The sequence below is a fragment of the Mirounga angustirostris genome, unplaced genomic scaffold, assembly GCF_029215605.1.
Source record: "Mirounga angustirostris isolate CCGP_5_RB_7025 unplaced genomic scaffold, mMirAng1.0.hap1 SCAF_4, whole genome shotgun sequence".
NCBI classification, from domain to species: domain Eukaryota; kingdom Metazoa; phylum Chordata; class Mammalia; order Carnivora; family Phocidae; genus Mirounga; species Mirounga angustirostris.
In genome coordinates this window covers 19,399,826-19,427,293 of record NW_026991712.1, presented here as the reverse complement: position 1 = coordinate 19,427,293, position 27,468 = coordinate 19,399,826, and the positions used below count along the sequence as shown (strand labels likewise).

The 27,468-nt window shown below is 35.9% G+C and overlaps 2 protein-coding genes across 5 annotated transcripts in view; one reads left to right on the top strand and one right to left on the bottom strand.

Moving 5' to 3' along the window:
- Positions 1 to 23,142, bottom strand: part of MRPL13 (mitochondrial ribosomal protein L13) — a 48,194-nt gene extending 25,052 nt beyond the window's left edge. Inside the window, exons 1-4 of the mRNA XM_045895972.3 lie at positions 23,007 to 23,142; positions 18,562 to 18,685; positions 7,496 to 7,589; positions 1,625 to 1,685 (exon numbers count right to left, since the gene is read on the bottom strand). Of these exons, the coding sequence (XP_045751928.2) occupies positions 1,625 to 1,685; positions 7,496 to 7,589; positions 18,562 to 18,685; positions 23,007 to 23,126 (399 nt within the window). The 5' untranslated portion in view covers positions 23,127 to 23,142. The remainder of the gene's footprint in view (positions 1 to 1,624; positions 1,686 to 7,495; positions 7,590 to 18,561; positions 18,686 to 23,006) is intronic.
- A 178-nt stretch (positions 23,143 to 23,320) lies between these two features.
- Positions 23,321 to 27,468, top strand: part of MTBP (MDM2 binding protein) — a 79,122-nt gene continuing 74,974 nt past the window's right edge. For all 4 annotated transcript variants that reach the window (XM_064587953.1, XM_064587954.1, XM_064587952.1 and 1 more), the window contains exons 1-2: positions 23,321 to 23,526; positions 24,349 to 24,429. In XM_064587953.1, the coding sequence (XP_064444023.1) occupies positions 23,409 to 23,526; positions 24,349 to 24,429 (199 nt within the window). In that variant the 5' untranslated portion in view covers positions 23,321 to 23,408. The remainder of the gene's footprint in view (positions 23,527 to 24,348; positions 24,430 to 27,468) is intronic.

The following is a 27,468-nucleotide window of genomic DNA, read 5'->3' as shown; positions in this document are numbered from 1 at the left end:
AAAAAAAGACAAACAGTAAATCTTCAAAAAAAAATATAATAATTCAAATTAGAAACTCAATAAAAGGATTGATCAGATGAGATATAGGTAAAAAGATAGAGAACTAGAACTCAGACATAAAGAAATTATTGACAATGCAGCACAGACAGGGAGACATAAAATATTAAAGAGAGCTAATGAATCATGTACAATGAAATGAGACAATCTACTGTAAATATAATCAGATTTCCAAAGGGAAAGAACAGATAAAGAATAAAAGGACCAATATTTAAAAGATGTAAGAGCTGACAAATTTTCAGAACTGAAGATACCAGTCCTCAAGCAAAATAAATAACAAGACTTGAATAGAAACAGGAAAACCAGCACCAAAGGAAAGATCTCAAAAGCATCCAAAAAGAAGACAAAATACATACAAAGAAATATTAAACTGACATGTGATTTATCAATAGCAGTAATAGAAACTAAAATCTATTTGAACAATAGCTTCAAACAGGTGAGAGAGAAAAATAGTTATCCTAGAATTGCATATACTGAATAAGCAAAACTAACTTTCAAGAAAGAAGGCAAAAATAAAGAGTTTCAGACAAAAATGAGTTTACTATTAAGAGAATGTTATGATAGGAATGTCAAAAGAAGTATTTTGAGAAGGAAATTAATCCCAAAGGAAGGCTGTTACCTGAAAGGATTTATAAGCAAAGAGAATCATAAAAAATCAGTAACTAGGTAAAACAATAACAAGAATGTTGAATTGGAAGGGTTTTGAAAACTGTTGAATAGAGAAAGAATCATAACTGTGAGGGAGAGAAGGTGTTAAAAATCTTCTAAGGACCTTGATTTGATCTGGAGGAAAATAAAGATATTGATTAATCTTATACTTCTAATAAATAAACTCAATCCAAAAGAAGGCAAGAAAGAAAGAGGGGAAAAATTAAAATAAAATCTAGTTTAAGTGTAAAGTAAAACGACATTTCAGGCAAACACTATCAAAAGAAGACTGATGCAGCTTATTAATATAAAAAAAATACACCTGGGTTAAAAAGCATTATTGGAGATAAAAAGGGCCAAGTACATATGCTGATTAATTCTTAGGAATAGTATAATTCCAAACTTAAATTCATCTAACACTAAATCTTCAAAACATACAAAGCAAAAACTGCTAGAACTACAGGGAAAAAACAAATCCACAATTGAGAATGTAACATAACTCTTTCAGGTAATCAATAAATGAAATGAACAAAAAAAGGTAAGACTTTTGATTGGAACAACATACTTTGCATATTTGATATAATGGATATATAAACATACATAGATACAAACAACGCTCTCTCTCCCAAGATGTTTTTGTGAACATATCATATTCTAGGTAATCAGGCTGGTATCAAGTAATTAAAAAGAAAAGCAACAAAACTGTTTGGCTACGTGAAAAACATAGTAAATAGTATTTAGAAAATATATAGATTTGAATAATAATGGGTTAATACTTATCAAAACTTGTGAGACAGTTAAAGCACAGAATTTATAGCCTTGCATGCTAGCTACATTAGAAGAGAAGCAAGACTGGAAAAACAGTTTCTGAACCAGTCTTTCCACAGATGACAAATAATAAAAAATACAATAAACTTACTGCTACTGGATCCTTCTGGTGAAGTTGAGCAGCTGTTACTTGTTTAAATCCACCTGGATAGCTGTGAAAAGAAGCAAAGACATTAAAACTGGGAGAATGAATGTTTTATAATATGAAAACTATTTTTATTATGGAATTATTGTTTTAGGAAACTATGCTGTTCATTAGTATCTTAAAAAAAAATTAATAAGTAACCTATGCTATTTGAAATGCTGTTCTTTTTAAGTGGTCAACTATCAGTGTTTCATAAAAGTTCCACATCGTGGAAAATTCATGGCATAATTATCTTTCAAGGGAATTTAAAGTTTTCATTCATTGATTCATTCATTAATTCATTATGGGGTAGTTTATCATGCTTGAATTAAGAAAGAAAAAGCAATGAGCCAATATGCTTCACATTTCCTGCCAAGTCAGAATGTCTGTATAGCCTAGGGGTCAAGTTTGGGGAAAATAGTGGTAGACCACTTTGGTTCTAAAGTCAAGTTCATACTCTGAAGAGGGGATGGTCCTGTTTCCTACTAACAATTGGTAAAAGACCACTAAGAGTTATACGCTGGTCTTAAGTAATAAAATATTTCACTGAATTCATATAAAAAATATATAAAACGGATAGAGGTTAAAAACTATATATACATTCGTATATGGGATACATATATATTTGGGATCGTACTGGTGGTAGTTTAGTAACTTGGATGCCCCATATCCCAGTCTAGAATCTAGGTTTGCCAGTGGCTACCAGTATAGTATTAGTTAACTCATTTTACCTTTTTATATGAGTTTATTCACATAAGAAAATGATACTATCTGCTCTATCTACCTCTCAAGATTTTTACAAGAGTCAAATGAGAAAATGTTTGTGAAACTGCTTAAGAAATTTAAAACAAAAACAATATACAGATGTGAGGTTTCATTATGCTGAATGGATAAATATAGCCCAAATGATTTCTGAGGAAGGGGAAAAGAAAACATAAACTCAGTGCACTCTGCAAAAGAAGTTAAAGATTACCTAAAATGTGATTCCTTTCGTAAGTTTCTTTCGACAAGACTTGAAAACGTTTGAAAGAACCACATTTCAGGAATAAAATTGAAGAAGCAGATTTAGAAGTTTGCTGAGAAAGATGGATAATTTTCAAAGTGATACTCTTGCATTTGTTTCAAGGAATTTCAGTTTCAGAAAAAGAAATACCTGTCTAGACTTCAATTCCCGTATTCATTCTCTCCATGGAAAAAAGTACTTTACACCTTCTACGCTAAAGATCACTTCTCTGTTTTCAACACTGGGATGCCAAATTCTAAAGCACAATACCATTTACGTTTTAGAGAATCTGGAGAGAGAGCATAAAATTCTGAGTAGACGAATGACTTGCATAGTGTAATAAATACTCAGTTGATTTTTACTGGTGAAAAAGTAATTACACTTCTTCCTCCAGGGATAGCCTGAATGGAAGAGAAGAAACTTTGTTTTAAATGTTCGTCAAATTTTTTTCAATTCAAATTAATTCAGTAAATACTGAATGCCTATTGTGCTGAGTGCTGGGGATATACAATAAATTTAACAGTATCCTGTCCACAGGAAAAATGACTAAGTGAATTCTACTGAGGCATCTAACAGTAGGCTGTATTTCTAACTCATATCAATACATTTTAGATGACTGAACAGTTAGAGTCAAAGTTCAAGGTGCACACATACACATCTCGCCTGACCTCTAAAACCACGAGAAGCGAATGTTTATGAAATATTTAGATGAGAAAAGATTTTCTGAGACTGGAAAACACAGAAGAAATTACAAGGGAAAAGAGAGATTTAATTATATAAAAGTTAAATAACCATACAACAAAGGATATCAAGAAAATTCGTAAAAAGTAAACTAATAGTGGATTAACATTCTTAATAGATAAAATACGCAGAGAAGGTGCTAAGGAAGGCATTGATACCTTATTATAAGGCACATGTAAACAATCAGATGCCCATCGAAGTAGCAGAATCTTATTATTAAATCATTTTTATGGCAGCACTGTGTCAGCAGTTTTACAACAGGCATTCTTATGCACTCCTAGTGCAATATTACAGTAACGTTTAGAAATACCTCTTAAAAGACCTATTATCATCCCTTTGATCTTGAAATTCGTTACATTTCTAGTTTTATTTTAGATTACCCTATATATTGAAAAAGCCTAATGGATAAAGATTTTTGGGGGGCTCTTTATGAAATTAAAAATTTTAATTTTAAAAAACAGAACAATCATTATATATGCAAATCATATTGTATACTACTACACAGTGACTAACAATAATATTTATAAAAAAGCTTTCTGGGAATTTTATATAAAGTGAAAAAGGATGTAAACTTGTGTATGTATTAAAATGTTTACTCCACAGGATGAAAAATGATTTTTAGTTCCTTCTTTACATTTTTCTGCATTTTCTAAAATTATCATATATTAACATTTTTACAACTAGAGAATTAAATTTTGAATACATAATGTAACAGTGTTATGAGCATAATAAGAGTGGTACCTCCAGTGAGGTGAAGGAACAAAGTGAAGAGTCAAGAGAAACAGAAAGAAAAAGTGACTAACCCTACGGGGGATGACGAAATAGGGAAGGCCTTCCAGAAGAGGTGATATCTGAGTCAGGTTTTAATGGATAAATGTGAGAATTCTTGAGAAACACTCCTGTGAAGGAGAATAACACATGCAAAGGCAGAGAGGCAAGAAACAGCAATATGTTGGCTAAAATGAAGGATTCTGAAGCAGAAGGGATAGCTGGGTACCAACAATTTACAACAGTTTAGATTTTCATCCATAGATAGGAGAGCTTTACTGAAGAGGACACCACCAGCAGAGGGTACATTACACGAGCTGTTCACTACTGGCAGGGCTATTATTTTCCTTCATCTGCAGTATCACTACAGATATTATTGCTACAGCAATTACTGTAGCATTTTGTGTCAATACTTCCCCTTTATGCTTTTATCACATCATGTTATCCTGACTTTTCATATTTCCTTCCCCCATTATCTCTAAATTTTATAGAACTTGGTTTATCTGTAGAGATTTCCTAATAGTAGAAATTACTAAAGCCGTTTGTGAACTTATTTGGGCATTTGTATGGGCAAAGGATGGCTAATGGAAACAAAAAAGTTATTCCCAGCATTTGAGACCTACTTAGGGGGGCTATTAAAGTCTGCTTGTCTAAGATGAAGGTGTACTTGGAAATAAAATAATAATTTTAATCAAGAATGAAAGGTCAACTTTTTTTTTAAAGATAGATTTATTTATTTATTTTAGAGAGACAGAGAGAGAGCATGAGTGGGGAGAGGGGTGAAAGGAGAGAGAGAATCTCAAGCAGACTCCCCACTGAACATGCAGCCCTATGCGGGGCTTGATCCCAGGACCCTGAGATCATAACCTGAGCTGAAATCAAGAGTCAGCCGCTTAACTGACTGAGCCACCCAGAAACCCATGAAAGGTCAACATTTCTAACCACATCTTTTACATGATAGTACAGAAGGTATGCTTAATTAAATTTATATATGACCTGAAGCAGAAGGGTTAACTAACACATTACATTACACAATCAAGATCTCACAAGATTTTAAAAGGCTGGAGATAAAATTTAACTAAGGTATTGCAGTTGGGTTAAAATGCAACTAAAACATACAAGGAAGATACATGGTTGAACAGCAACATGTCTAAGAAAGACTTAGGAGTTTTAGCTGATCATGAACTAGTGTACTACCCAGTGATATGGCCTTGAAGAAAAGTTCTGTTGCGATAGAGGTTTGCAACTGAAAGATGGAGGACTCCCATTATACCAGGAAACCATCAGAACATAGCCAGTTGAGTATATTTCGTTATGAAAGACACTGACAAGAAATGACTATATCTAGAGAGTGACCAAGAAATAAAGGCGATAGTCAAAGGGAAGCCATATGAAGAACTCTGAAGGACTATACATGTTTAGCCAAAGACAAATCAATGGGCTCTTATTGATCCCTTTCTCAAAATTATGTGAAGGATGTCCTGTGGAAGAGATATAATTATTTAACACTGTCCAAAGAGGAGAACTAAGACCAGTATGAAAGCTGGAGAAAAACAGATTATGATTCAATAGCATAAAGAGCTTTCTAAAATTTAAACCATTTCAAAGGTGGAATGAATGGGCTGCCTTACAAGCCACAAGATGGCTATTATTCAAACATTGGCAGAGAGACCTGGATCTTGAAAAGTATGTTGTGGGGATTTTAGGTATCTTCCAAATTTGGGATTTTGTTCACCATTCCTTAAACATCTCATGTATTATGGTTCAGGAAATAGCAGTAACATGAATGATAGGAAACAGAGAAAAAATTGAGAAGATTGACTAAAAAATGAGAATAATCTAAACCAGAGAAGTTATGTGAAAAGCTCCTAGGAAAAACAAATACTGTCAGTAATAACTAGTATTTGGTATAGTTCTGTGGGTTTTTTGATTAAATTATGTATGTAGCATATGCAAAATTAGTATTTTCTTAAATGCCAATTTTTGAAAATAGCTTTTTAAGTGAGATCTATAGTATTCTTTTAAGGGATGGGTTTGTTTACTTATTTATTTAAAAAAAAATTTTTTTTTAAATAATCTCTACACCCAACTTGGAGCTCACACTCATAACCCTGAGATGAAGAGGCATCTCTTCCAACTGAGCCAGCCAGGCACCCCTAGTAAGACCAATAGTATTTTTAAAGTAATATATTTCAACTACCTATCTTTCTTGACAATGCATTATCTTTTTTCTTTTTTGAGTATAGTTGACACATGATGTTACATTAGTTCAGGTGTACAACTTAGTGATTCAATAACTCTGTATGTTATGCTATGATCACCACAAGTGTAGCTACCCTCTGCTACCATACAATGCTATTATAATACCACTGACTATATTCCCACTCTGTACCTTTTATCCCTGTAACTTATTCATTCCATAACTGGAAGCCTGTATCTCCCATTCCCCTTCACCCATTTTGCCCATCCCCTCCACTCATCCCCTCTAGCAATCATCAATTTGTTCTTTGTATTTATAGCTCTGATTCTGCTTTTTGTTTATTCATTTATTTTTTATTTATTATTATTTTTTTAAAGATTATTTATTTATTTGAGAGAGAAAGAGAGCAGGAGCAGGGGAGCAGAGGGAGAGGGAGAAGCAGGCCCCCCGCTGAGCGGGGAGCCCAACGCGGGGCTCCATCCCAGGACCCCGGGATCATGACCTGAGCTAAAGGCAGATGCTTAATGGGCTGAGCCACCCAGGTGCCCCTATTTATTTGTTTTTTAGATTCCACATATAAGTGAAATCATATGTCATTTATCTTTCCGAGTCTTCACTTAACATTATATACTCACATTGTTGCAAATGGCAAGACTGCATCCTTTTTTGTGGCTGAGTAATATTCCAGTGCATGTGCACATGTGTACATCATTAGCCATTCATCTATCAGTGCACACTTGGATTGCTTTTCTATTTTGCCTATTATAAATAATGCTGCAATAAACATAGGGGTATATATGTATTCACAAATTAGTGTTTTCATTTTCTTTGGCTAAATACCTAGTAGTGGAACTAGTGGATCATATGGTAGTTCTATTTTTAATTTTTTGAGGAACCTCCATACTGTCTTCCACAGTGGCTGCACCAGTTTACATTCCCACCAACAGTGCATGAAGGTTCCTTTTTCTCCACATCCTCACCAACATTTGTTATGTATTGTCTTCTTGATTCTGGCCATGCTGACACATGTAAGGTAGTATCTCATTGTGGTTTTGACTGGCATTTCCTGATGGTTAGTGATGTGAGCATTTTTTCATATGTCTGTTGGACAATAGCTTTATCTTACCCAGTATGTGAGGAGTATACTTTTTGTTCCCATTTATTTCCAGAAAATGCAATGTGCCTTGTGTTCATAATGACAACATGATCCCCACAGTCACCTAGATTTAAAAAGAACAAAGAAAGAAAGATTTTATATGAAAGCCATGACCTTAAGAAAAAGTGATCTTGGTTATTTATAAAGCTTTTCAAAGCCTAAACAACACATTAAAATATATAAAGCAAGTCACAGTGTAACACCAAAATCCTTGAACAGGATTTTGCTGTTCTGTTCTTCTTTTATATAACATTTAAGTATAGAAAGAATTGGCCAGACATTTGGAAAATCTCAACACTGTAAGGTAACAGAGAATATAATAAAGATGCCAATAACGACAATACATCTTTGAAAGGCAAACTATTGTTATTCCTATTGTCTTTTCCCATTAATAATCACACTTTGCTAAAATGTTTATATTAACATACCTTTAAATATCTAATACAAACTTTGTCTTAAAAATAGAAGACAAATTGAAAACAATATGCATATAGAAATAAAAAGGTATGTTTTACCAATAGGCAAATTGAAAACAAATGTGAAAACATCACAACTGATTATTCTTCTCAAATTCAGAGAACAATAGAGTACTATGATCTTATGCTTAACTACTAACCCAAGGCTTTTTCCACCCACATTTTAACTAGCTACATTTAAACTGCCACTCTCAACTATGACAACATGCATATTTGATATGACAGATGACCTGAAAATTAAAATATATGTATTAGATTAATTTTCCAGTGAAAGTACCCCTAAATTTGGCTGTTCATCTAAAACAAAACAAAAAACCCTAAAAAGTCAACATGCAGTTTTTGAAGAAGTCACTATACATCACAAAATCAAGTAATCAGAAACATTTTTTAAATGCCTATTATAGTAAAAGGGAAACTTAAAAAGATTCTAAAAGCTTATTTTAAAAAAAAAACTTGAAAAAATAAGTATAAATAAATACCATATATGAAAACTAACGATTACATTATAAGATTCTACGCAGAGCTTTGAATTTGAATGACAGCATTTTCAGAGAGACATACATTCATAGTCTATGTGGAACAAGGGTAAAGGAAAGAGGATAAAGCAGGTAGGTTTTCTTTACCACAGTGAAAAGGAATCTAGAAATGTAAAGGAAAGATCCAGGAAGTTTGCTGTGAGTGGGTTGAAAAGATAGTTTGTATTTGGTGAATTGCCTAGAGTTCCTATAAGTGACCCATAGTGGGCTACTAAGGAATGCAATTGGGCAAATGAAAAGAAAAACAAAGAGGGTGAGAAGAGATCTACATCGTTTCAGAGAATGCTTCAGTTACCTTAGTTTTCAAGCAGACATTTACAGTTGAAGAAGCTAAGGCCTGCTAAGATTAAGTGATCTGCCAAAGCTCACATGCCATGTTATTTAACACCATGTTCTGGCTCTTTCCGTGACACTTACGTGGAGGAAAAATGGAATTGTTAACTTTACACAAAAGCTGAATTTATTTTTAAAATGTTACTTAAGCTGTAAGTATGCAAAAAGCACTTTGAGCTACTCCAAACAAAGCTACTCTCTTTTGTAGAGATCAAAAAGGATCTTTCAAAGGATATTAGAAAGAATACCATGGAGTAGATGAAAATCATGTTCTTTCATCTCTAAGGTATGACTATCTAATCTGGGAAAAGTTACTCTCTCTCCACAACTTATGCCAGATCTCTATTAAATATATTCTTAGAAGCACTTCTCTGACTCTAAATAGAACTAACCAGCAATTAAATATTTGGTTTTTTGACTGCATTATGTATTAAAACAAAAGCCAGTATTGTTAAAGGCTGAGATCCTGAATATAGTACAATCATTTCTGTCTAAATTTCTTGTTAAATAGACAGATTTCATTTTAAGGTTTTAACTAAAAAATTATGCTTTATAATATGCACCAAATGCATATAAATTGGAACTCTATTGCCTGATGAAGAGATGTTCCAAGAGAAATTAATTCCCTTCAGATTAAAAAAAATTAGAGTTCAGTAAGTAATTTTTAGAATAGGAATTCTGAGTTTATTTGTAAAAAATTCTCACCTTAGATGTGTAACCTTATTTGGCCCCTTTTTATAATATTCAGTGCTAAACTAAATAAATGTAATAAATGTAATAAATAAATAAATAAATATTAGGTGCCAAATAAATTCAGACAAAATCAATCAAAGTGGAAACTCAAAAGCTTCCCATCAGGGAACTGAAGGTCTCATGATGAGTTACACTATCAGGAGTGCTTCTCAGTGCTACGGCTTCAGTGTTTTGGCTCGTTTTCTCCCCTAAGCCAGAACTCCCAATTTTTCCTCAAAATTGCCTGGGAGAAAGAGAAGTAGCATTCATTCTGTATCCTCTACATGCAAGGGCCTGAGTTAGGCATCTTAAAATCACTTTCTACATTGTAAGTCTCACAGTCATCTCACTACTATACTTGCTATTCTCCGAAGCATTATTCCATTATTTCTATTCAAAACACACACACACATAGAGGAATGTATACACAGATCCTCCAATCTTTTCTTTGTTCCATCCACTAGAAATACTCTCCTGATGTATTTCCACTTGCTAAATTTTATCCAAAAAATTTAAGTTCCACATAAATACCAAGTTCCAAAATAAATACCAGTCCTTCCATAAAGCCTTTCCTAATACCAAAGCCAACCTCCTTTGATTCCACAAAGGTGCCTGAATTTCTCTTATGATACTGATTTAACTCTATCTTGTCCTATTGTTTGTACAATTTTATTCCCTCCACCTACATTATAAGCTTCCTTCTGAAGACTCTTAATGTAGACTCATATAATGGGAGTTACCAGTCACAGTTAAAAAAAAAATTCCTGGTGTTCACTTTAATGTAAATAGGGCTTGTTCTATCACATCTGGCTCCCATTCAATTCCTTTCTTAGATTTCATGGGAGATACTCCTAGTTCTTATCTTAGAAATCAGACCATTCAAAATCGTCTGAGCTACTCAGACTCCATACAAGGGTAGATTCAGATGGAGATATATATAAGTTTGGCAGGATTCTCTTCCAAAATCTGCTTTATACTCCTTTTCCATTGATTGATTGATTAACCAACTTACTACTTACTAATGCTAGGTACTGTTCTTGATGTTGGGAATATAGCAAAGAATACAACTGAAATCCCTGTTCATAATAAATCTTACATTCTAGTGGAATGAGCTAGACATTAAACAAACAAGTAAGTAAATATACAATATGCCAGGAGCTGATAAATAGAGGGGGATAAAGAGTAATACAGAAGTATTATTAATTGGTACAGGTTTTTGTGTTTTAATTTCCCTGGGACAAAGGCCCAAAAGTGCAACTGATATATGGTAAACTCATGTTTAGTTTTATAAGAAACTGCCATATTCTTTTCCAGACTGGCTGTACGATTTTACATTCCTACCAGCAATGTGTAAGTAATCCAATTTCTTTGCATCATCACTAGCATTTTTATTGCCACTATTTTTTATTTTAGCTATTCTGATAGATGTGCAGTGATATCTCATTGTGGTTTTAATCTGTTCCCTAATGGCTAATAATGTTGAATTTTTTATGTGTTTATTTGCCAGCTGGTCATGTATTTTGCTCATTTCCTAATTACATGTTTATTTCTTGCGGGCTGCGTAGTTTTCAAATATTTCCCTTCAGTCTGTAGCTTGTCTTTTCATCCCCTTCACAGCGTCAAATCCTTCTTTAAAAGTTCTTTGGTTTATTAAAAAAAAAAAAGAAGAAGATAGCAGGAAGGGAAGAATGAAGGGGGGGGAATCGGAGGGGGAGACGAACCATGAGAGCCTAAGGACTGAGAAACAAACTGAGGGTTCTAGAGGGGAGGGGTGTGGGGGGAGGGGTTAGCCTGGTGATGGGTATTAAAGAGGGCACGTACTGCATGGAGCACTGGGTGTTACACGCAAACAATGAATCATGGAACACTACATCAAAAACTAATGATGTAATGTATGGTGATTAACATAATAAAAAAAATTTAAAAAAATAAACCCAGGTTTAGGGGCACCTGGATGGCTCAGTCGGTTAAGCGTCTGCCTTTGGCTCAGGTCATGATCCCAGGGTCCTGGGATCGAGCCCTGTTATCAGGCTCCCTGCTCAGTGGGGAGCCTACTTCTCCCTCTCCCACTGCCTCTCCCCTTACTTGTACGCATGCTCTCTCTCTCTCAAATAAATAAATAAAATCTTAAAAATAAATAAATAAATAAAAGTTCTTTGGTTTAGCTTGGTGGTTTTAAAACTGTATTTGATAGAGATGTCAGGTTCTGAGAAGGTGACTCACAGGAGCAAGGGTCCAGCATCTTCTCCCTCCTTCAGCCAGCGCAGCACTGCTTTGTTTTTTTTACAGATTTATTTATTTGAGAGAAAGAGCACATGGAGGGCGGGGGCAGAGGGAGAGAGCCTCAAGCAGACTCTGCGCTGAGCGTGGAGCCTGACACGGGGCTCTATTTCATGACCCTGAGATCATGACCTGAGTAGAAACCAAGAGTCAGACGTTTAACCAACTGCACCACCCAGGTGCCCCTGTGCAGCACTGTTTTTATATATTGGGTCTCCATACAAGATTTGGTTTGAGAAATGTTTGAAAAATAGCTATTTCAATTTAGTGATACATAACAAAATTGGCTTTGGCCATTACGTTTGTTTCTAACCTTGAAAGATAAATGTCCAAATGCCTAGCTCAATGTTATTTTTGGCATCCCTGAACTTGTGCATAGCCAATACAACAGATGACCATGTAGGTTACCACAAAATCTACTGAGTGTAAAGACACTGTGATAGGACTAAGGAGTGTTGTTCAAATTTATTGATAATATCTAAATATCTTCCAAAGGAGCTAAGTATTCTGGATGTAACCTGAAGCAAAATTCTCCTTCACTGTTTTGTACGATGATATCCTAGGAGCGGAAGAATAAATGTGTAATTAAGACTGCAAAATTAAAATGATGCAGTAATTGACATTTGAAATAAATTGACACTGAACTTGATAGTAAGAAAGAAAAATATGTTAGCTGGCTAACTTTAAAAACAGCATCCTAAACTTTATTTTCTAACAAGTCCTTACAAGATGTAAATAATACAAGGCAGAATGCTAGAGATTGGACTAGATCTAATCTAATCTTTGTTAAACTGGTGTGCTAGCATTCATAATGTTAAGAACTGTTTGCTGTCAAATAAATAAAAAAAATAAATAAATAAAAAATAAATAAAAAAATCTTTAAAAAAAAAAGAACTGTTTGCAACTTTTGTTTCATTTCATGTAGATCAGGAGTATTTTAGGATAATCTAATAATAACTTTAGAAAATGCTAAATAAAAGTTTCTCTTTGTTTCTTTTCTTTTTAAATTTTTTATTTATTTTTAGAAGATTTTATTTATTTGAGAGAGAGAGAAAAAAAGCACAAGCAGGGAGAGGGGCAAAGGGAGGGGCAGAAGGAGAAGCAGGCTCAGCCCGAGCTCGACGCGGGGCTCCATCCCAGGACCCCAGGATCATGACCTGAGTGGAAGGCAGAAGCTTAACAGACTGAGCCACCCAGGTGCCCCTCTCTGCTTCTTATAAATGCTCATACAGTCCTCCTCAATTTTTCAATTTGTAAGCAGCAAAAAGAGTGGAATCCTCATGAAGAGTAAGTCATAATCCAAAAATTACCATGTGTCCTTTCTTTTCATTCATCAGTGACAAAGAAACAAGCTCAAAAAGCTCTCAGGTCCCAAATTCAGAAGGGCAGCTCTAATTAGAAAGAGGAGAGAATGCTTTTCCTAGTTCCACATCATTTCCAGCTTGACCCAGACCACATTTTCCATAAAAAATAATCTCGTAAGTGGAAATTTGGTTTTCTACAACACTTGACAAAGTCCACTGGACCTATAAAGTAGTTCAAATATCATATATATCATGTTTAGATACATTATTGGTTAAATTTTATTATTTATTTATTTATTTTTTGTTGGCTAACTTTTATAATCACTCCAGGATATACGACCATCATTTATAGTATTATTTTTCTGGGAAACTGCATGTCAATTTTCAAAAAAACATGTTTACAGTGATTGTGAGCACATAACACATGCTTAATAAATGCTTACTAAATCAATGAATGTTAGAAGTAAACTTACAACATGAGATGTTTGTAAGTAGAAAATTGCTTGCAATTTAAGTCTTGATTTTAGTGACATCTTGTGGAAATAAAAAGTTTTGCTGATATGTTACATATTAAATTATATAGTAAAACAAAAATAACTCCGTCTTTAAAATGTAAATTTTTAATTTCATAGAAAAGCTGTTCTCCTTTACTAGAAAAGGATGACCGGAGAGGCAGCCACAAAAGCTCGTCTGGTGTTCTAGAAGAATATTCTCATTAGGTACCTAAGGAATACTTTTGCAATAATGACCTGCTTATAGAATGCAGAACTTTAATTCAGTGAACAGATAAGTGCTATACTTTAAGGAAATCAGATTACTACTAATTTTACTTTCCCCCAAATTTTGTACTGTTTGTATTTCTACAAAAACAATCTAAGAGATCTTATGTACGACCTTGTTAATAACATTGCTAAGGTAAAAAAAAAAACCAACAAATCAGCAGGAAAACACAGCCTAAGTGGCTAAGAATCACCACACTGAGGTGGAATGGGTAATTTACCTCTGAGGAAACAAGTTCCTGGGTTCTGGTCCCAGTTCTATTATAATATAGTAGCTGAGTGACAGTGAGAAAGTCACTTTATTCTTCTGATTTTAGTTTTCTCACATATAAATGAGGCAGTTAAACAAAATATCTGAAGTCCTAAGGAATTAATTTCTATGATTTGGTAATTCTAGGACTATAGCATTCTCCTTGTCTGCCAAAAAAGAGATTTTTAAAGTAGAGATTTCTAATTAGTCAAGCATAAGTCTGCTCATCACTATTTTACTTTGGAAGTACAGGTGCTCCTCATTATTCATGGATTCCATATTACAAATTTGCCTGTTCTCTTAAAATTTATTTATAATCTCAATACCTGCGGTACTTTCTTAGTCATTTGCAGACATGTGCACATCAGTGGAAAATTTGAGTGGCTTGATGTACTCGTTTCCAACTGAGGTCAAATAACGTAATGCACTGACTGTTCTCTTACTATAAACAAGTGTCCCTTTGTGGTCCATTTAGTGCTAGCTTTTTGGCATTTTTGTTCTTTTTAAAGTGACTTTACTTTTTAAATATCCCTCAAGTCTGATGCTCAAGTGCTGTGTAGCGTTCCTAAGTACAAGAAGGCTCCAGTGTGTCTTACAAAGAAAATGTGTGTTAGATAAGTGTTGTTCAGTCATGAGTTACTCTGCAGTTGGCCATGAGTTCAACAATGTGTGTATTAAATAAGGTGTCTTTAAACAAAAACACATAAACAAGACTATATATTGATTGGCTGACAAAAAATGCTGTGACCAGAGGCTCATAGGAACCTAACAGTGTCTCTCCCAGAAGCAACGATTCGGTGTTCACTCTCATTCAGCATTCGTGGTGACTTTAAAGAACAGAACTACAGCGAATATTGAGACTGTGCTTGTAAAACATTTTCTTAAAAGTGTCATTCCACAAAATGTTTCTGACAAGCATTTCTGAAGGACCAGACATTATACTAAGGTGCCTGAAGAACAAAGATCAACATGACAGAATCCTTACATTCAAATACTGTACTTAAAGATTTCACAGGTTGTGGGCTTACTTTGAAATTTTCATTAAGTGAAGAAAAAGATTAGAGCAGCAAGTATGAGAAATGGGGAAACTCGCAAGTTCTTGCTCTTACCCAAATCAAACCATCTACAGGTCTCTTTCTCCTAGCTCCAAAGATCCAAAATCTAACTTAGTTGAAATGCCAGAGCCCTGATTGAAAGTAATTTCTTCATTCTCAAAACTGGTATTCATGAATGCATATATCCACCAAAAAACATTTTATGCAGTCCAGCTATGTGTCAAACACCATTCTAGGCACTGGGCATATATAGCTGTGAAAAATTCAGGCCAAGTTCCTGTCCTCTTAGAACTTCATCTAGTAAAGGTAGGTGGATAATGCACATTTATATACTATGTGTGATCAGTGAATGCTATTTTTTTTTTCTTTAAAGGCAAGGTAAAGTATAATAAGTGAAAGGGGGAGCTGACAGAGGAATTGGGGAGGCCTCTCTCAGAATATAAATGAGCAGAAATCTGAAAGATGTGAAGGAATAAGGCATAAATTTGGAAAATCCCATGCAGGCAGAGGGAACAAAATGTGAAAAGGCCCTAAGGCAAAAATGTGTTGGCAGGTATATTAATGAAACAGTAATAAGCCTTAGTGGATTACTCAAGGGAGGTAGGAAATAAACTCAGGGAGATAATAGGGACCACACCATGTAGGTCCTTGTAGGGCACTGACATAATTTGGCTTTTACTCTGATTCTCATTTGGAAAAGACAACTGTAACTGATCTGTGGAGAAAAGACCCTATTGGGGCAAGAGCAGAAGCAGGCAGATCAGTGAGGAGGCTTTTGGAATAACCCAGAGTAGAGAGTACAGTGGTTTAAAATTACAGTAGAAGAGAGAGTTAATGAGATGTGGCTAGATTTCAGATATATGTATTTTTTCAGATATATATATTTCTTCAGGTATATTTTTTCATATATATATATATTTTTTACAGGGAGTTGAAAAAGGGAAGTCACAAATAAAGCAAAGACATCTGACTAGAGTAAGAAAAAGAATAGAGAAGCTGTTAATTGAGATTGGGAAACTAGAAGTAACAGGTTGGTTTGGGTGGGGGAAATCAGGAAGTATGACACCTCCAAGTTAAACACACATTAACATGCTGGAGATGTCTACTAGATACCTAAGAAGATTTGCTGAGTAGAAATGTGGTTATGTGAGTCTGGAATACAGGGAAAAGGTAAAAAAATGAAGATATAAATTTGGCAGCTATAAGCATGATAGAAGATAGAGATATGAAACTGAATGTGATTGCTTAAGGAATGTGAAGGGGTCCAAGGAGCAGGTTCCAGGGCACTCCTAAGTTTTAATGAGAGAAGACTGGGAAATTGGAAAGTTGAAAAGAACAAAAGGAACTGGGAAGGAGGAGTTAGCAAGAGAATGCATCCAAGAACAAATGGAGAATGTGTTTAAGAAGAAAGTTCTTTACATGAAAACTAGCCCGGACTCCCCAAAAGGGTAGCTGCAAGAAGAAAATAAGGATTATTCTTTATTAAAAGGACTAAAGAAACATAACAACTGAAGGCAATACAAAAACCTTGGTTGGATTCTGGTCTTAAAAAGAGGTAACAGCTATAAAGGACATTCTTGGAACTATTAAAGAAATTTGAAAAGGCACTGGACATTAAATCATACAATTAAATTATGTTTGTTTTGTTATGTGTGATAAGGGCATTTTGGTTACACAGGGGAGTATTCTTATTCTTAGGAGACACATGCTGAAGTATTCAGGGGGATTTATTATGACATCTGCAACTTATTTTCCAATGACTGAGTAAAAAATTATATGTTAAAATGTTAGTAACTGTGTAATCTAGGTGGAGGGTATAATTCACTGTACTATTCTTTGAGCTTTTCTGAAAATGTGAAAACTTTCACAGTAAAAGTTATAAAAATGTAAAGGACAAATAACTCAGCGGAAATATGGGCAAAAGACATGTATAGACATTTCACAGAAGAAGAAATGATAAAAGGCCAATAAAGAAAAAAAGATACATAGCACCATTTGCAATCAGGACAATGCATACAGGACAATACATCAGAAGAGTGTATTTCACATCTACCAGAATAGTCAAACTTAAAGAGAATGAAAACATCAATGTTACTGAAGATGAGGGATAATACAAACTCTGGACATCAGCGTCAAGACTAACTAGTTTCCCAAACCCAGTAACTCCTGTGCTGTAAACAGACCTCGGAGAAACTCATCCACATATGCACTGGAAAAATACAAGAATACTGACAGTAGTATTGTTTGTAATGGTAAAAGAAAAAAAAAAAAAATGGAAATAACCCAAATGTTGAGTATGGGTATTTATTTCATCATCATTATAACTGTTAATTTTCTTTAAAATATTACCTATATTTAAATATTAATTTATCTATATCTACACACTGTATATGTAACTTCATGTTTCAAAAAGCTAAAACTACGATCAGTTGCCAAAAATGGTGTTGATAGGTCAAACAAGATGAAGAGTAAGAGCTAACACCTAGATCTTGCTGGGTGGTCCCTGAAGTCCCAGGTTAAGTGAAGTCAATCAAAACTACGTGTAACAAGCAAAAGTCTTTTAGTATCAAAACAACTTTTTTCTTGGGGCGCCTGGGTGGCTCAGTTGGTTAAGCGACTGCCTTCGGCTCAGGTCATGATCCTGGAGTCCCGGGATCGAGTCCCGCATCGGGCTCCCTGCTCGGCAGGGAGTCTGCTTCTCCCTCTGACCCTCCTCCCTCTCATGCTCTCTGTCTCTCATTCTCTCTCTCTCAAATAGATAAATAAAATCTTTAAAAACAAAACAAAACAAAACAACTTTTTTCTTTTGTATTGGAAAAGGGTTACAGAAAATCAAATCTATCAATTAAAAACAGAAAGAGTAAACTTTCCATGTCCAGCTAGTTCTATCCATCTTCCTGGGGGAAAAGGTTTTTGGAAGAGAGGGCAAACTTATTTCTTCATTTTCAAAAATTCTCTATTCAAATGCACATCGCCATGTGAAGAAACATGTATAAGAGTGAACATATAATTTATAGTCCCAATCAGGATATCTGAGAATGAAAGGAGGGCTACAGCTAATTTTGCTGTTGTAATGGCATAAAATGGGGTCGTCTCAGGCAAACTGGTCTGTATGGTTTTCCTATGAATAAGCCAAACTCATTGTAGTGCCCCAGTAGGTTTTTTGCTGAATGGAACAAGGGATCCCAGGAAAAAAAGAGGTCCTTAGAAGTAGTTCAGTCAGACTTTTTCAAGATTCTATTCTGGTATGAAAATTATGGTTACTAGTGACAGATCTAAAATGATACTCACTCAGTTGATGGTATATAGGTTTATGCAATCCTTGAAGTTTAACTGATGCCAAAGCAGCCAGTTTGCCAGGTGGCTGCATTTTCCCATCTAAGAGATACCAAACCCGAGCAAAAGTGGCCCATTGCTAAGGGAAAAAAAAATTTAAAAAGAGAGAAAACAAAGAAAATTCTAATTAAAATGGAAATAATCAAGTTTATTATTATATACCATCATGAGTATTCTACAGTTAATATTAATAATAAATCAATCACAAAGAGCCTTCATTTTGTATTCATTTCTATTTCTGGAAAAGGAGGGTTTTTTTTCATTACACAAAGATTAACACAGTAATTTTTCCTGCCTGCTTTTCTATCTGCAATATGGATGATGCTTTATTTAAAACATTTCAAAGATATATTTTCCTTTATATTATGACTTTTTTTGTATCACATAAAATAGAATCTGGAATGGTAATGAGAAACTCTTATGAAAGTAGAAACTGTTTATAAAGGTCTTCAAAAATATTTTGAGACTAATAGATATTAAATTGAAAGATGAGTGACCAATTGAGAACTGAAGACCATTCAGAAGTTCAATTCCATGGGAGAATACAGTAACAGAATATAGCTGGACAAGTATAGATGGATGATGTTGAATAAACTTAAATTTTAAGTAGCTGATTTAGACATCTTTAAGCTGCCTCAGGCATAAACCACTGTCTTTGCAGTATCCATCAGTAACTTCAAACTCTAAGAAAATTCCAGCCCAGAAAGATCTCAACCAGATGTTTTCTCTGTGCATATACATAAGTTGCTGAACAATGCTGGAAAAAATACAACAAGGCTAACTTGTTTTATTTTAAAATTACAAACTTCAAATCGGCTTATAAACTGCTCACCATTTCTGTTTTTCTCTCTCACTTTTCTAGTTTCTACTTTGTTCTCCTCACATATCTTTTGTCAGATTTATCTCTTAAGTATTTCACATATATTTTTTAAAATTTGTTATTGTTATGTTAATCACCATATTACATCATTAGTTTTTGATGTAGTGTTCCATGATTCATTGTTTGTGTATAACACCCAGTGCTCCATGCAGAACGTGCCCTCTTTAATACCCATCACCAGGCTAACCCATCCTCCCACCCCCCTCCCCTCTAGAACCCTCAGTTTGTTTTTCAGAGTCCATATCTCTCATGGTTCGTCTCCCCTTCTGATTTCCCCCCCTTCATTCTTCCCCTCTTGCTATCTTTTTTTTTTTTTTTTTTAACATATATTGTATTATTTGTTTCAGAGGTACAGGTCTGTGATTCAACAGTCTTGCACAATTCACAGCACTCACCATAGCACATACCTTCCCCAATGTCTATCACCCAGCCACCCCATCCCTCCCACCCCCCACCACTCCAGGAACCCTCAGTTTGTTTCCTGAGATTAAGAATTCCTCATATCAGTGAGGTCATATGATACATGTCTTTCTCTGATTGACTTATTTCGCTCAGCGTAACACCCTCCAGTTCCATCCACATCGTGTATTTCATATATTTTGACGTCACTGTAAATGGTATTGTATTTTTAATTTAAATTTTTTTTTAAAGATTTATTTATTTATTTGAGAGAGAGAGAATGAGAGACAGAGAGCATGAGAGGGAGGAGGGTCAGAGGGAGAAGCAGACTCCCCGCCGAGCAGGGAGCCCAATGCGGGACTCGATCCCGGGACTCCAGGATCATGACCTGAGCCGAAGGCAGTCGCTTAACCAACTGAGCCACCCAGGCACCCTTAATTTAAATTTGATTGATTGTTGCTAGTATATGGAAATACACTTCATTTTTTGCATGCTGCTCTTATACCTGCAACCCTGCTAAACTTATTTATCAGATCTAGTAGCTTTTCTTAGATTCCATCTGATTTTTTACATAGAAAATCATGTTCTTTGCAAATAAAGACAGCTTTTAGCCCATACCCTTTCCCTACTACTCTCAGTTTAGGACTAACTAAGAAAAATTCAAACAATGGGAACTGTATAGGACAATCTTTTTTTTTTTTTTTAATTCTTATGTTAATCCCCATACCTTACATCATTAGTATTAGATGAAGTGTTCCATGATTCATTGTTTGTGCATAACACCCAGTGCTCCAAGCAGAATGTGCCCTCCTCAATACCCACCACCAGGCTAACCCATCCTCCCACCCCCCTCCCCTCCAGAACCCTGTTTGTTTTTCAGAGTGTATAGGACAATCTTTTGCAATAAATTGCAAAGGAAAAAAATAGGAAAAAGAACCGATTTATTAAGAGAGAATTAAAAAACAGGAAATTATTACATTCTGGATCCTAAAACCAAAGGAACAGTAAAAATATTATGTATTTCTTTTTTTTAAATATTTATTTATTTGACAGAGAGAGATTGAGAGCAAGGGGAGGGGGGAGAGGGAGAGGAAGAAGCAGGCTCCCTGCTGAGCAGGGAGCCCAATGCAGGGCTTGATCCCAGGCCCCAGGATCAAGACCTGAGCTGAAGGCAGAAGCTTAACTGGCTGAGCCACCCAGTTTTTATGTATTTCTATATTTTATGTATTTTTATGTTTTCTATATTTTTATTTTATGTATTTCTGTAACAAATTTTATGTATTTCTATAACATATATGAGAAAATTGAACATATACTACTCATTTGAGATTAAGGAATTATAATTAATTTTTCTTTTGTCTTTGATAAATGGTATTGGGATTATAGTTTTTAAAAGAATCCTTATCTTGTAGAGAACATATTGAATTATTTACTTATGAAATAACAGGAGTCTGAGATTCACCTCAAATTCATAAGGAAAGGTAAGAAGTGAATGGAGGTACAGAGGAAATAATATTGGCTATGAGGTTTTGAAACTGGGTGATACCTACTTTTATATGTGATTGAAATTCTCCATAATAAAGTTAAAGAACAACAACAACAAACCCTCCTGACCTCACTTAGCCACTGCTTCATTTCTTTCCTCTCCTTTGTGGCAACATTTTTCCAAAGAGATTGTCTTTATTCCTCATTCTCTCTTCAACCTACTCCAACCTGTCTTTTGCCCTCCCACACTCATCGCCCTCACTCTACCGCCTGCCAAAGTTACCAGGACCTTCATGTCACTAAGTCCACTGTTCAATTCTAAGCTTCAGTATAGGTGATCACTTTCTCCTCCTGGGTATTCTTTCCTCACTTGATTTCCAGGACACCACCCTCTGCTGGTTTTTTTTTCCTACTTTGCTTCTTCTCTTACCTCTTGCCTCTGAAATGTTGAAATGTCCCAGAATTCAGTTCTTGGTCCTTCTCTCTTCTCAATACACACTTCCTCAAAGACTACAACCAGACTCATGTGTTGAAATGCCATTTTCATGCTTAGCACTCTCAAATGTAGAAATTTACATCTCTAGCCTGGACCTTCTCCCCCCAACTCTACACTTGTATTCAATTGTCCACTTGGCCCCTGCCCCACAGTGCTTTTTAAACCATATGTAGCAAAGACTAGTTTTTCCCCATTCCATTGCAGATCAATTATTCTGACTAAAGATAACCCCAAACTTTGTTTAAAAAAATTAAAATACTGCTATATCATCAAGTTGCTATAAAAGTTTTAAAATGTTTAAGCTTACTTCCTGTATATGGCTCATCCAGGAGAGGTAACAAACAGTTCAAGAAAGCAATCATACTTGGAGCAGAACTTGGCTAAGAAGCATCTCAGACCAACATACCCCAAACTGAACTGCTCTTCCACCTGAAACCTGCTTCAATTTCAGTCTTCCGTATCTCAGCTGACGGCACACCCTTCCAGTTACGGAAACAAAAAACGTTGGAGTAACCCTTGTTTCTTCTTTTGTTAGCTCACATTCAATTCTTCAGGAAATCCTTCTGGCCCCACCTTCAAATAGAACCTGACCACTTTTCAACACTCATCGCCCTCACTCTACCACCTGCCAAAGTTACCGGGACCTAGTTTGGTTTGTGCCACCATCATGTCCAGCCTGGATTACTGCAGTTGGTCTCCAAACAGATTCTTTGTTTCTATCTTCCATCAATCCCCATCTCTGAACAGTCTAAACTCAGCGGCCAGAGTGCTCCTTTTAACACCTAATGACATCATGGCTCCTGGCTCCAAATCTTTCAATGGATCCTCATTTTACTCAGTAACGAACAAATTCTCACAATGATCTACAATGCCCTATCTGATCCTCCTTATTATCTCTGACCTTCTCTCCGAATACCCTTTCCGGGGCGGGGGACATGAAAAGGGCTGGCTGAAAAGAGAAGAGTGCCAAGAGCACAGCGAGCAGTAGCCAGAATCACGACCCTCGTATATGCTTTCCCGAGGCATCCTGGCTTTCCTGTCGGCTTTCCTGCCGACTCAGCATCATTAAATCCACCCGAGCCACTGACTTCCTTCTGCCGGTGTAATGAATTCCATCAAGCTACAAGAGTTCGAGCTCACCTGGGGTGCCTTAGAGAAACTCGACATGTCTCCCCCACCAGCAGGACCGTCCTTTTCCCAGGATCCAAGGCCAGACCTCAGCATCACTCGCCCGGCGGGAAACGTTACAAACCCAAGCATGACAGTTCCTAGGCCAGCCAGGCCTCGTCAGCTTCCCTGCTCTTCCTGGGTCACCTCCAATCTTCCCATGGTAGCAGTTTCATCATGAAAGGAGGAAATAAGGCAGCTATTGAGAGAATAACTCCCCAAAAGAACCCACCAGCCGGAAAAGCTGCAGCAAACAGACGAGGGCGCACAATTTCCAGCCGACCAAAAGTGGAAGGGAACCGGAAGTATATCAGTAGCGCGCGACTGTTTGGATGTGGAAACCGGGACTTGAAACAGTAGTTCAGCTCTAAGGAGATGGATCGGTACCTACTCCTTGTGATCTGGGGAGAAGGAAAAGTCCAGTACGCAGCGGGTGGGGAAGTGGAGCATGGGCCTGGGGAGTTTTCCGTGGAGGGTACCGAGAAGCTGCCGGGTAAGCGCGGGGCTGAGAAAGAGCGGGAACGGCTTGCGGGGAGGGAAGAAATTTAAGTCGGAGACCCAGTTCTGCAGGGGAAGGACCTATCTCGAGTTCTCCCGGGGATTTGTTTCTCTCTGGGATCGGCCCAATAAGGGCTGACAAATGTCGTTATCTTAATGGAAAAATAGGGACAAATTTGTGGATGCAAAATCCCAGCGCTCAGAAGTTCTTGGCACAGTAAAAATTTAACTGAACAATTCTCTGTGCTTTAGGAATGGAATGTCTGCTTGTTGGAAATATATGCATTCAGTAGGGTTTCCGCCTCCTGTGTGTTCCAAATGCAGGTAGTACAGAAAGGAACAAGATGTAAAAGGGGCTTACTCTCCTGAAGTTTACATCCTAATGGGAGGAGACATCCTACACATAAACTAAGCTAAAAAAAAAAAAAATTGGTAAATTTAAAACAATTGTAACCGTTTGAAATTGCACTCCTTTTTGGCGTTTCTGTCTAATCCGTATTCCATTTTATTTGTTTTGATTGGGCAAGCATTTTGAGGAGAAAATATATGTGGTTGTATACAGAGTATTGTGGTAGAGTTTCCCTTCTCCGCTTAAAGTTATTCTTTGCGGGGATTTTTGGATTTGTGTTAACTGGCTAGCATATACAAACTGGGCGCCTTTCTTCTCTGTTTGCATTTGATTTATTATATTGAAACTAGAAAATGTGTAGTTCTTTTATGTACCATATAATGTTCTTGAGAGTCTCTGATGGTGAAATTGGAATAGGCCTAGATTACATAACTCTTGAGCCCATTGAGTTAGTCTTTTCTTTTTCAGACTTAACAGCAGCAAACGTTTATCATCTCCTGAAAAGAAACATTAGTGCTTCAATGAATCCAGAAGATAGTACTTTTCCCGGTAAGTATAGCACAAATCCCTTATTTCTCTGACACTGCATTTGTATTGGTAGTAAATTTAATTAATTTGGTCACTTAAAGTTACAAGAGATATTTGTTGACTCTGCATAAGCCACTGGGATAGGGAATTAAGGAAATACAAACCTGAAAAAGATGATATCCCTCTCATCTTGCTGCTTCAATGTAATCAAATTGTGTGGAAATTACTTTAGGTTCTCAGCTTGACTTTTGTTCCGTTTATGGGATTTTTTTGCCCATCTTTAGTTCCATATAAAATAGGGTAATGTGGCATTATTAGAAGGATTTGCGATTTTGTCCTGAGTACAAATACATTAATGCTTTTACACCCATTTCTTACCATTTTTTTCCACCTTACCTCTTAACAGATTCTCTTTAAAGCACTTAATAATTGTTAAACACAGTGATCCTTTCTCCATTCTTATCTGTTTTAACTTTTTCTAAGTATTTGGCTTTTTTGACCGCACCTTTGCTTTTGTAAAAATCTTTTTTCCTGTGGTTTCTATTAGCATTATACAGATCCATCTATTTATTTTTTGATAGTTATCTTCTCTTTTACTTCCTCTTTTGGCCTCTGAGAGTGTCTTTCACAGGCTCAGAGAAAAGAGATAACCAAAACAGGCCAAGGCCTAAAAGGTGAAGGAAGCTTCTGGAGATGCTAGGGATAGGGTGCTCATTTTGATAACGTAATTCTCATGACTGTACTGTCTGTTCCTTTCTCTCTTCTTTCATTAGAGAACCTCTTGTCTGTCAGGTTTAAACTGTCACCCTGGGGAAGTTATTTCTAATGCTTTGTGCTGCCGTAGTCCGTTTGCCCAGTTGCAGTAGTACTCATTAAATTTTCAAGCTGGTATAATTTAAGTCAGTACTGCTATTACTGCAAGAAAGATTTTCTTTCACTTGTGCCTTGAAAGTATACATTAAAGAGCTATTGGGAGCATTCTAGGAATTCTCGTGATAAATTTCACTTCCTGTTTGGGTGGATAGACATTTCTTATCCAGGCAGTCCTTGTTTGCCCAGTAATCTGGGACTATGTAGGTGATTGCACACTGAAACCACGCTAAGCAATCCTAATAGAGAAAAAAATCACAATTGTTCCATGACATTTTTTGTCAAAACATTAAAAAGTCTCTCACTGTTGGTTATACATGTAGAAGAAATGGGGGGAAAAAAACCCCAGTAAAACTAATAGTTATTTCAAAGGCTGTAATTTGAAGCATTAGAAGCATTGAGAATTAGAGTGTTTATTCTTCTTCGTCTTTTTTTTTTTTTGTAAAAACTTTATCAGAAGTAGTTTGAACAGTTCTTGTCACTTTCTTGTCATCATACAACTTAGGATATAGAGTGAGCATCTCCTTTGAACAGTTCTTGTCACTTTCTTGTCATCATACAACTTAGGATATAGAGTGAGCATCTCCTTTGAACAGTTCTTGTCACTTTCTTGTCATCATACAACTTAGGATATAGAGTGAGCATCTCCTTTGAACAGTTCTTGTCACTTTCTTGTCATCATACAACTTAGGATATAGAGTGAGCATCTCCTCTATGTTTCGGTGAATTGCTGTACTCCCAAGTTTGTATTAGCTTCCAGTGTTTTATCCTTTGCACTTTTAATGTCCTGAAATATCTCTGAGTTCCTTTAGTGCGAAGGTATTTGCCAACGTCATTTTTCTCTGAGACATCTTCATCCTTTTCTTCAAAATGTTTTTTATCACAGCAGCTATTTCTAGAATCCAATTACATTAGATTTGAATATCACTTTATGTTTTTTGCTGCGCTTTCATCTTTTTTTTTCCTTTTGCCCATTTCCTCTTACCATTATCCAATTCTCTATAATATGTGGATTTAGCACTGGGAGACAAGAAGGAAACACAATTACATACTTGTTCTCTATTCATATGAACTGAATAACAGATGTGCAGTGACCAATCAACAAACTTGGAAAGTAGCAATGCGATTGGTCACTGATCATGATACACATCTTTGATTTATGTAGTGATTTGCGATCCGAGAAGCTAGCAGTGACTTTTACTTTATGCAATTATGGTTAATTAATAAACCTTGGTAACTGGAGTTTGAACCAATTTTGGGGGGACCAGGAGTTATTGAAACCATGGTAACTGAAATCTGCATATCAGAACCATGCAAAGAAAGAACTGCTCATATTGAATTTCTTACCCTGGGAGCATTATTGCTTTCAGTAATATGGCAAGTTTGAGAAACTGGAAGTGTAGTATGATTATAATTGAGCTAAGGCTGGAAAGGTAGGCATAGCTATATGGAGGACTTTGTAAATCATGTCGGGGTGTTTGGACTTTATCATAATAATAATTAGCCATTAAAGGCTTTAATGAAGGAAGAGACATGCCATCTGTATTAGTGAAGTATTCTGGCTACAGTAGAGTAGACAAATTTGAGAAAAGTGTAGTTATGAAGGGGCTGCTGCAGAAGACCAGCTGAGAAATAAGAGAGGCAGTCAGGGTAGAGGAAAATGGATAGATCTAAAGGAAATTATAGAGGTAGAATCCACCTGACTGAGTGTTGCATTGGTGTGACTTAGGAGAAGGGAAGAGGAGAAAGCAATCAAGAGTGACGTTAGGTTTCTGGCTTGGCTACAGTGTAGATGGTGGCATTTAGTGAGGTAAGAGAATTAGGTTTTGAGGGACTAGGACAAGTCCAATTTAGAACATGTAAATACTCTAAACAGTTGCCTGTAAGATGTCAAAGTGAAAATGTTTTGTAAAAGTTGGATACCTGTGTCCAGAACTCAAAAGGCTGGAGATAAAAAAGATTATAGAATCATCAATATATAGATGTCAGTTCAAGCTGTGAGAAAGGATGGGATTTATGGACAGTGAAAAGAGCAGAAAATTTTGAACTGAATCCCAGTATTTAAAGGAACTGAGCACTGGTTTTTAAAGGCATGAGGAGCACCTGGAAAGATAGCTTCCACAGAAGCCAAGTGTTTTAAGGGAGAAAGATGACAACTGTGTCATCTTTGATTCCTTTCTTACTCTTATG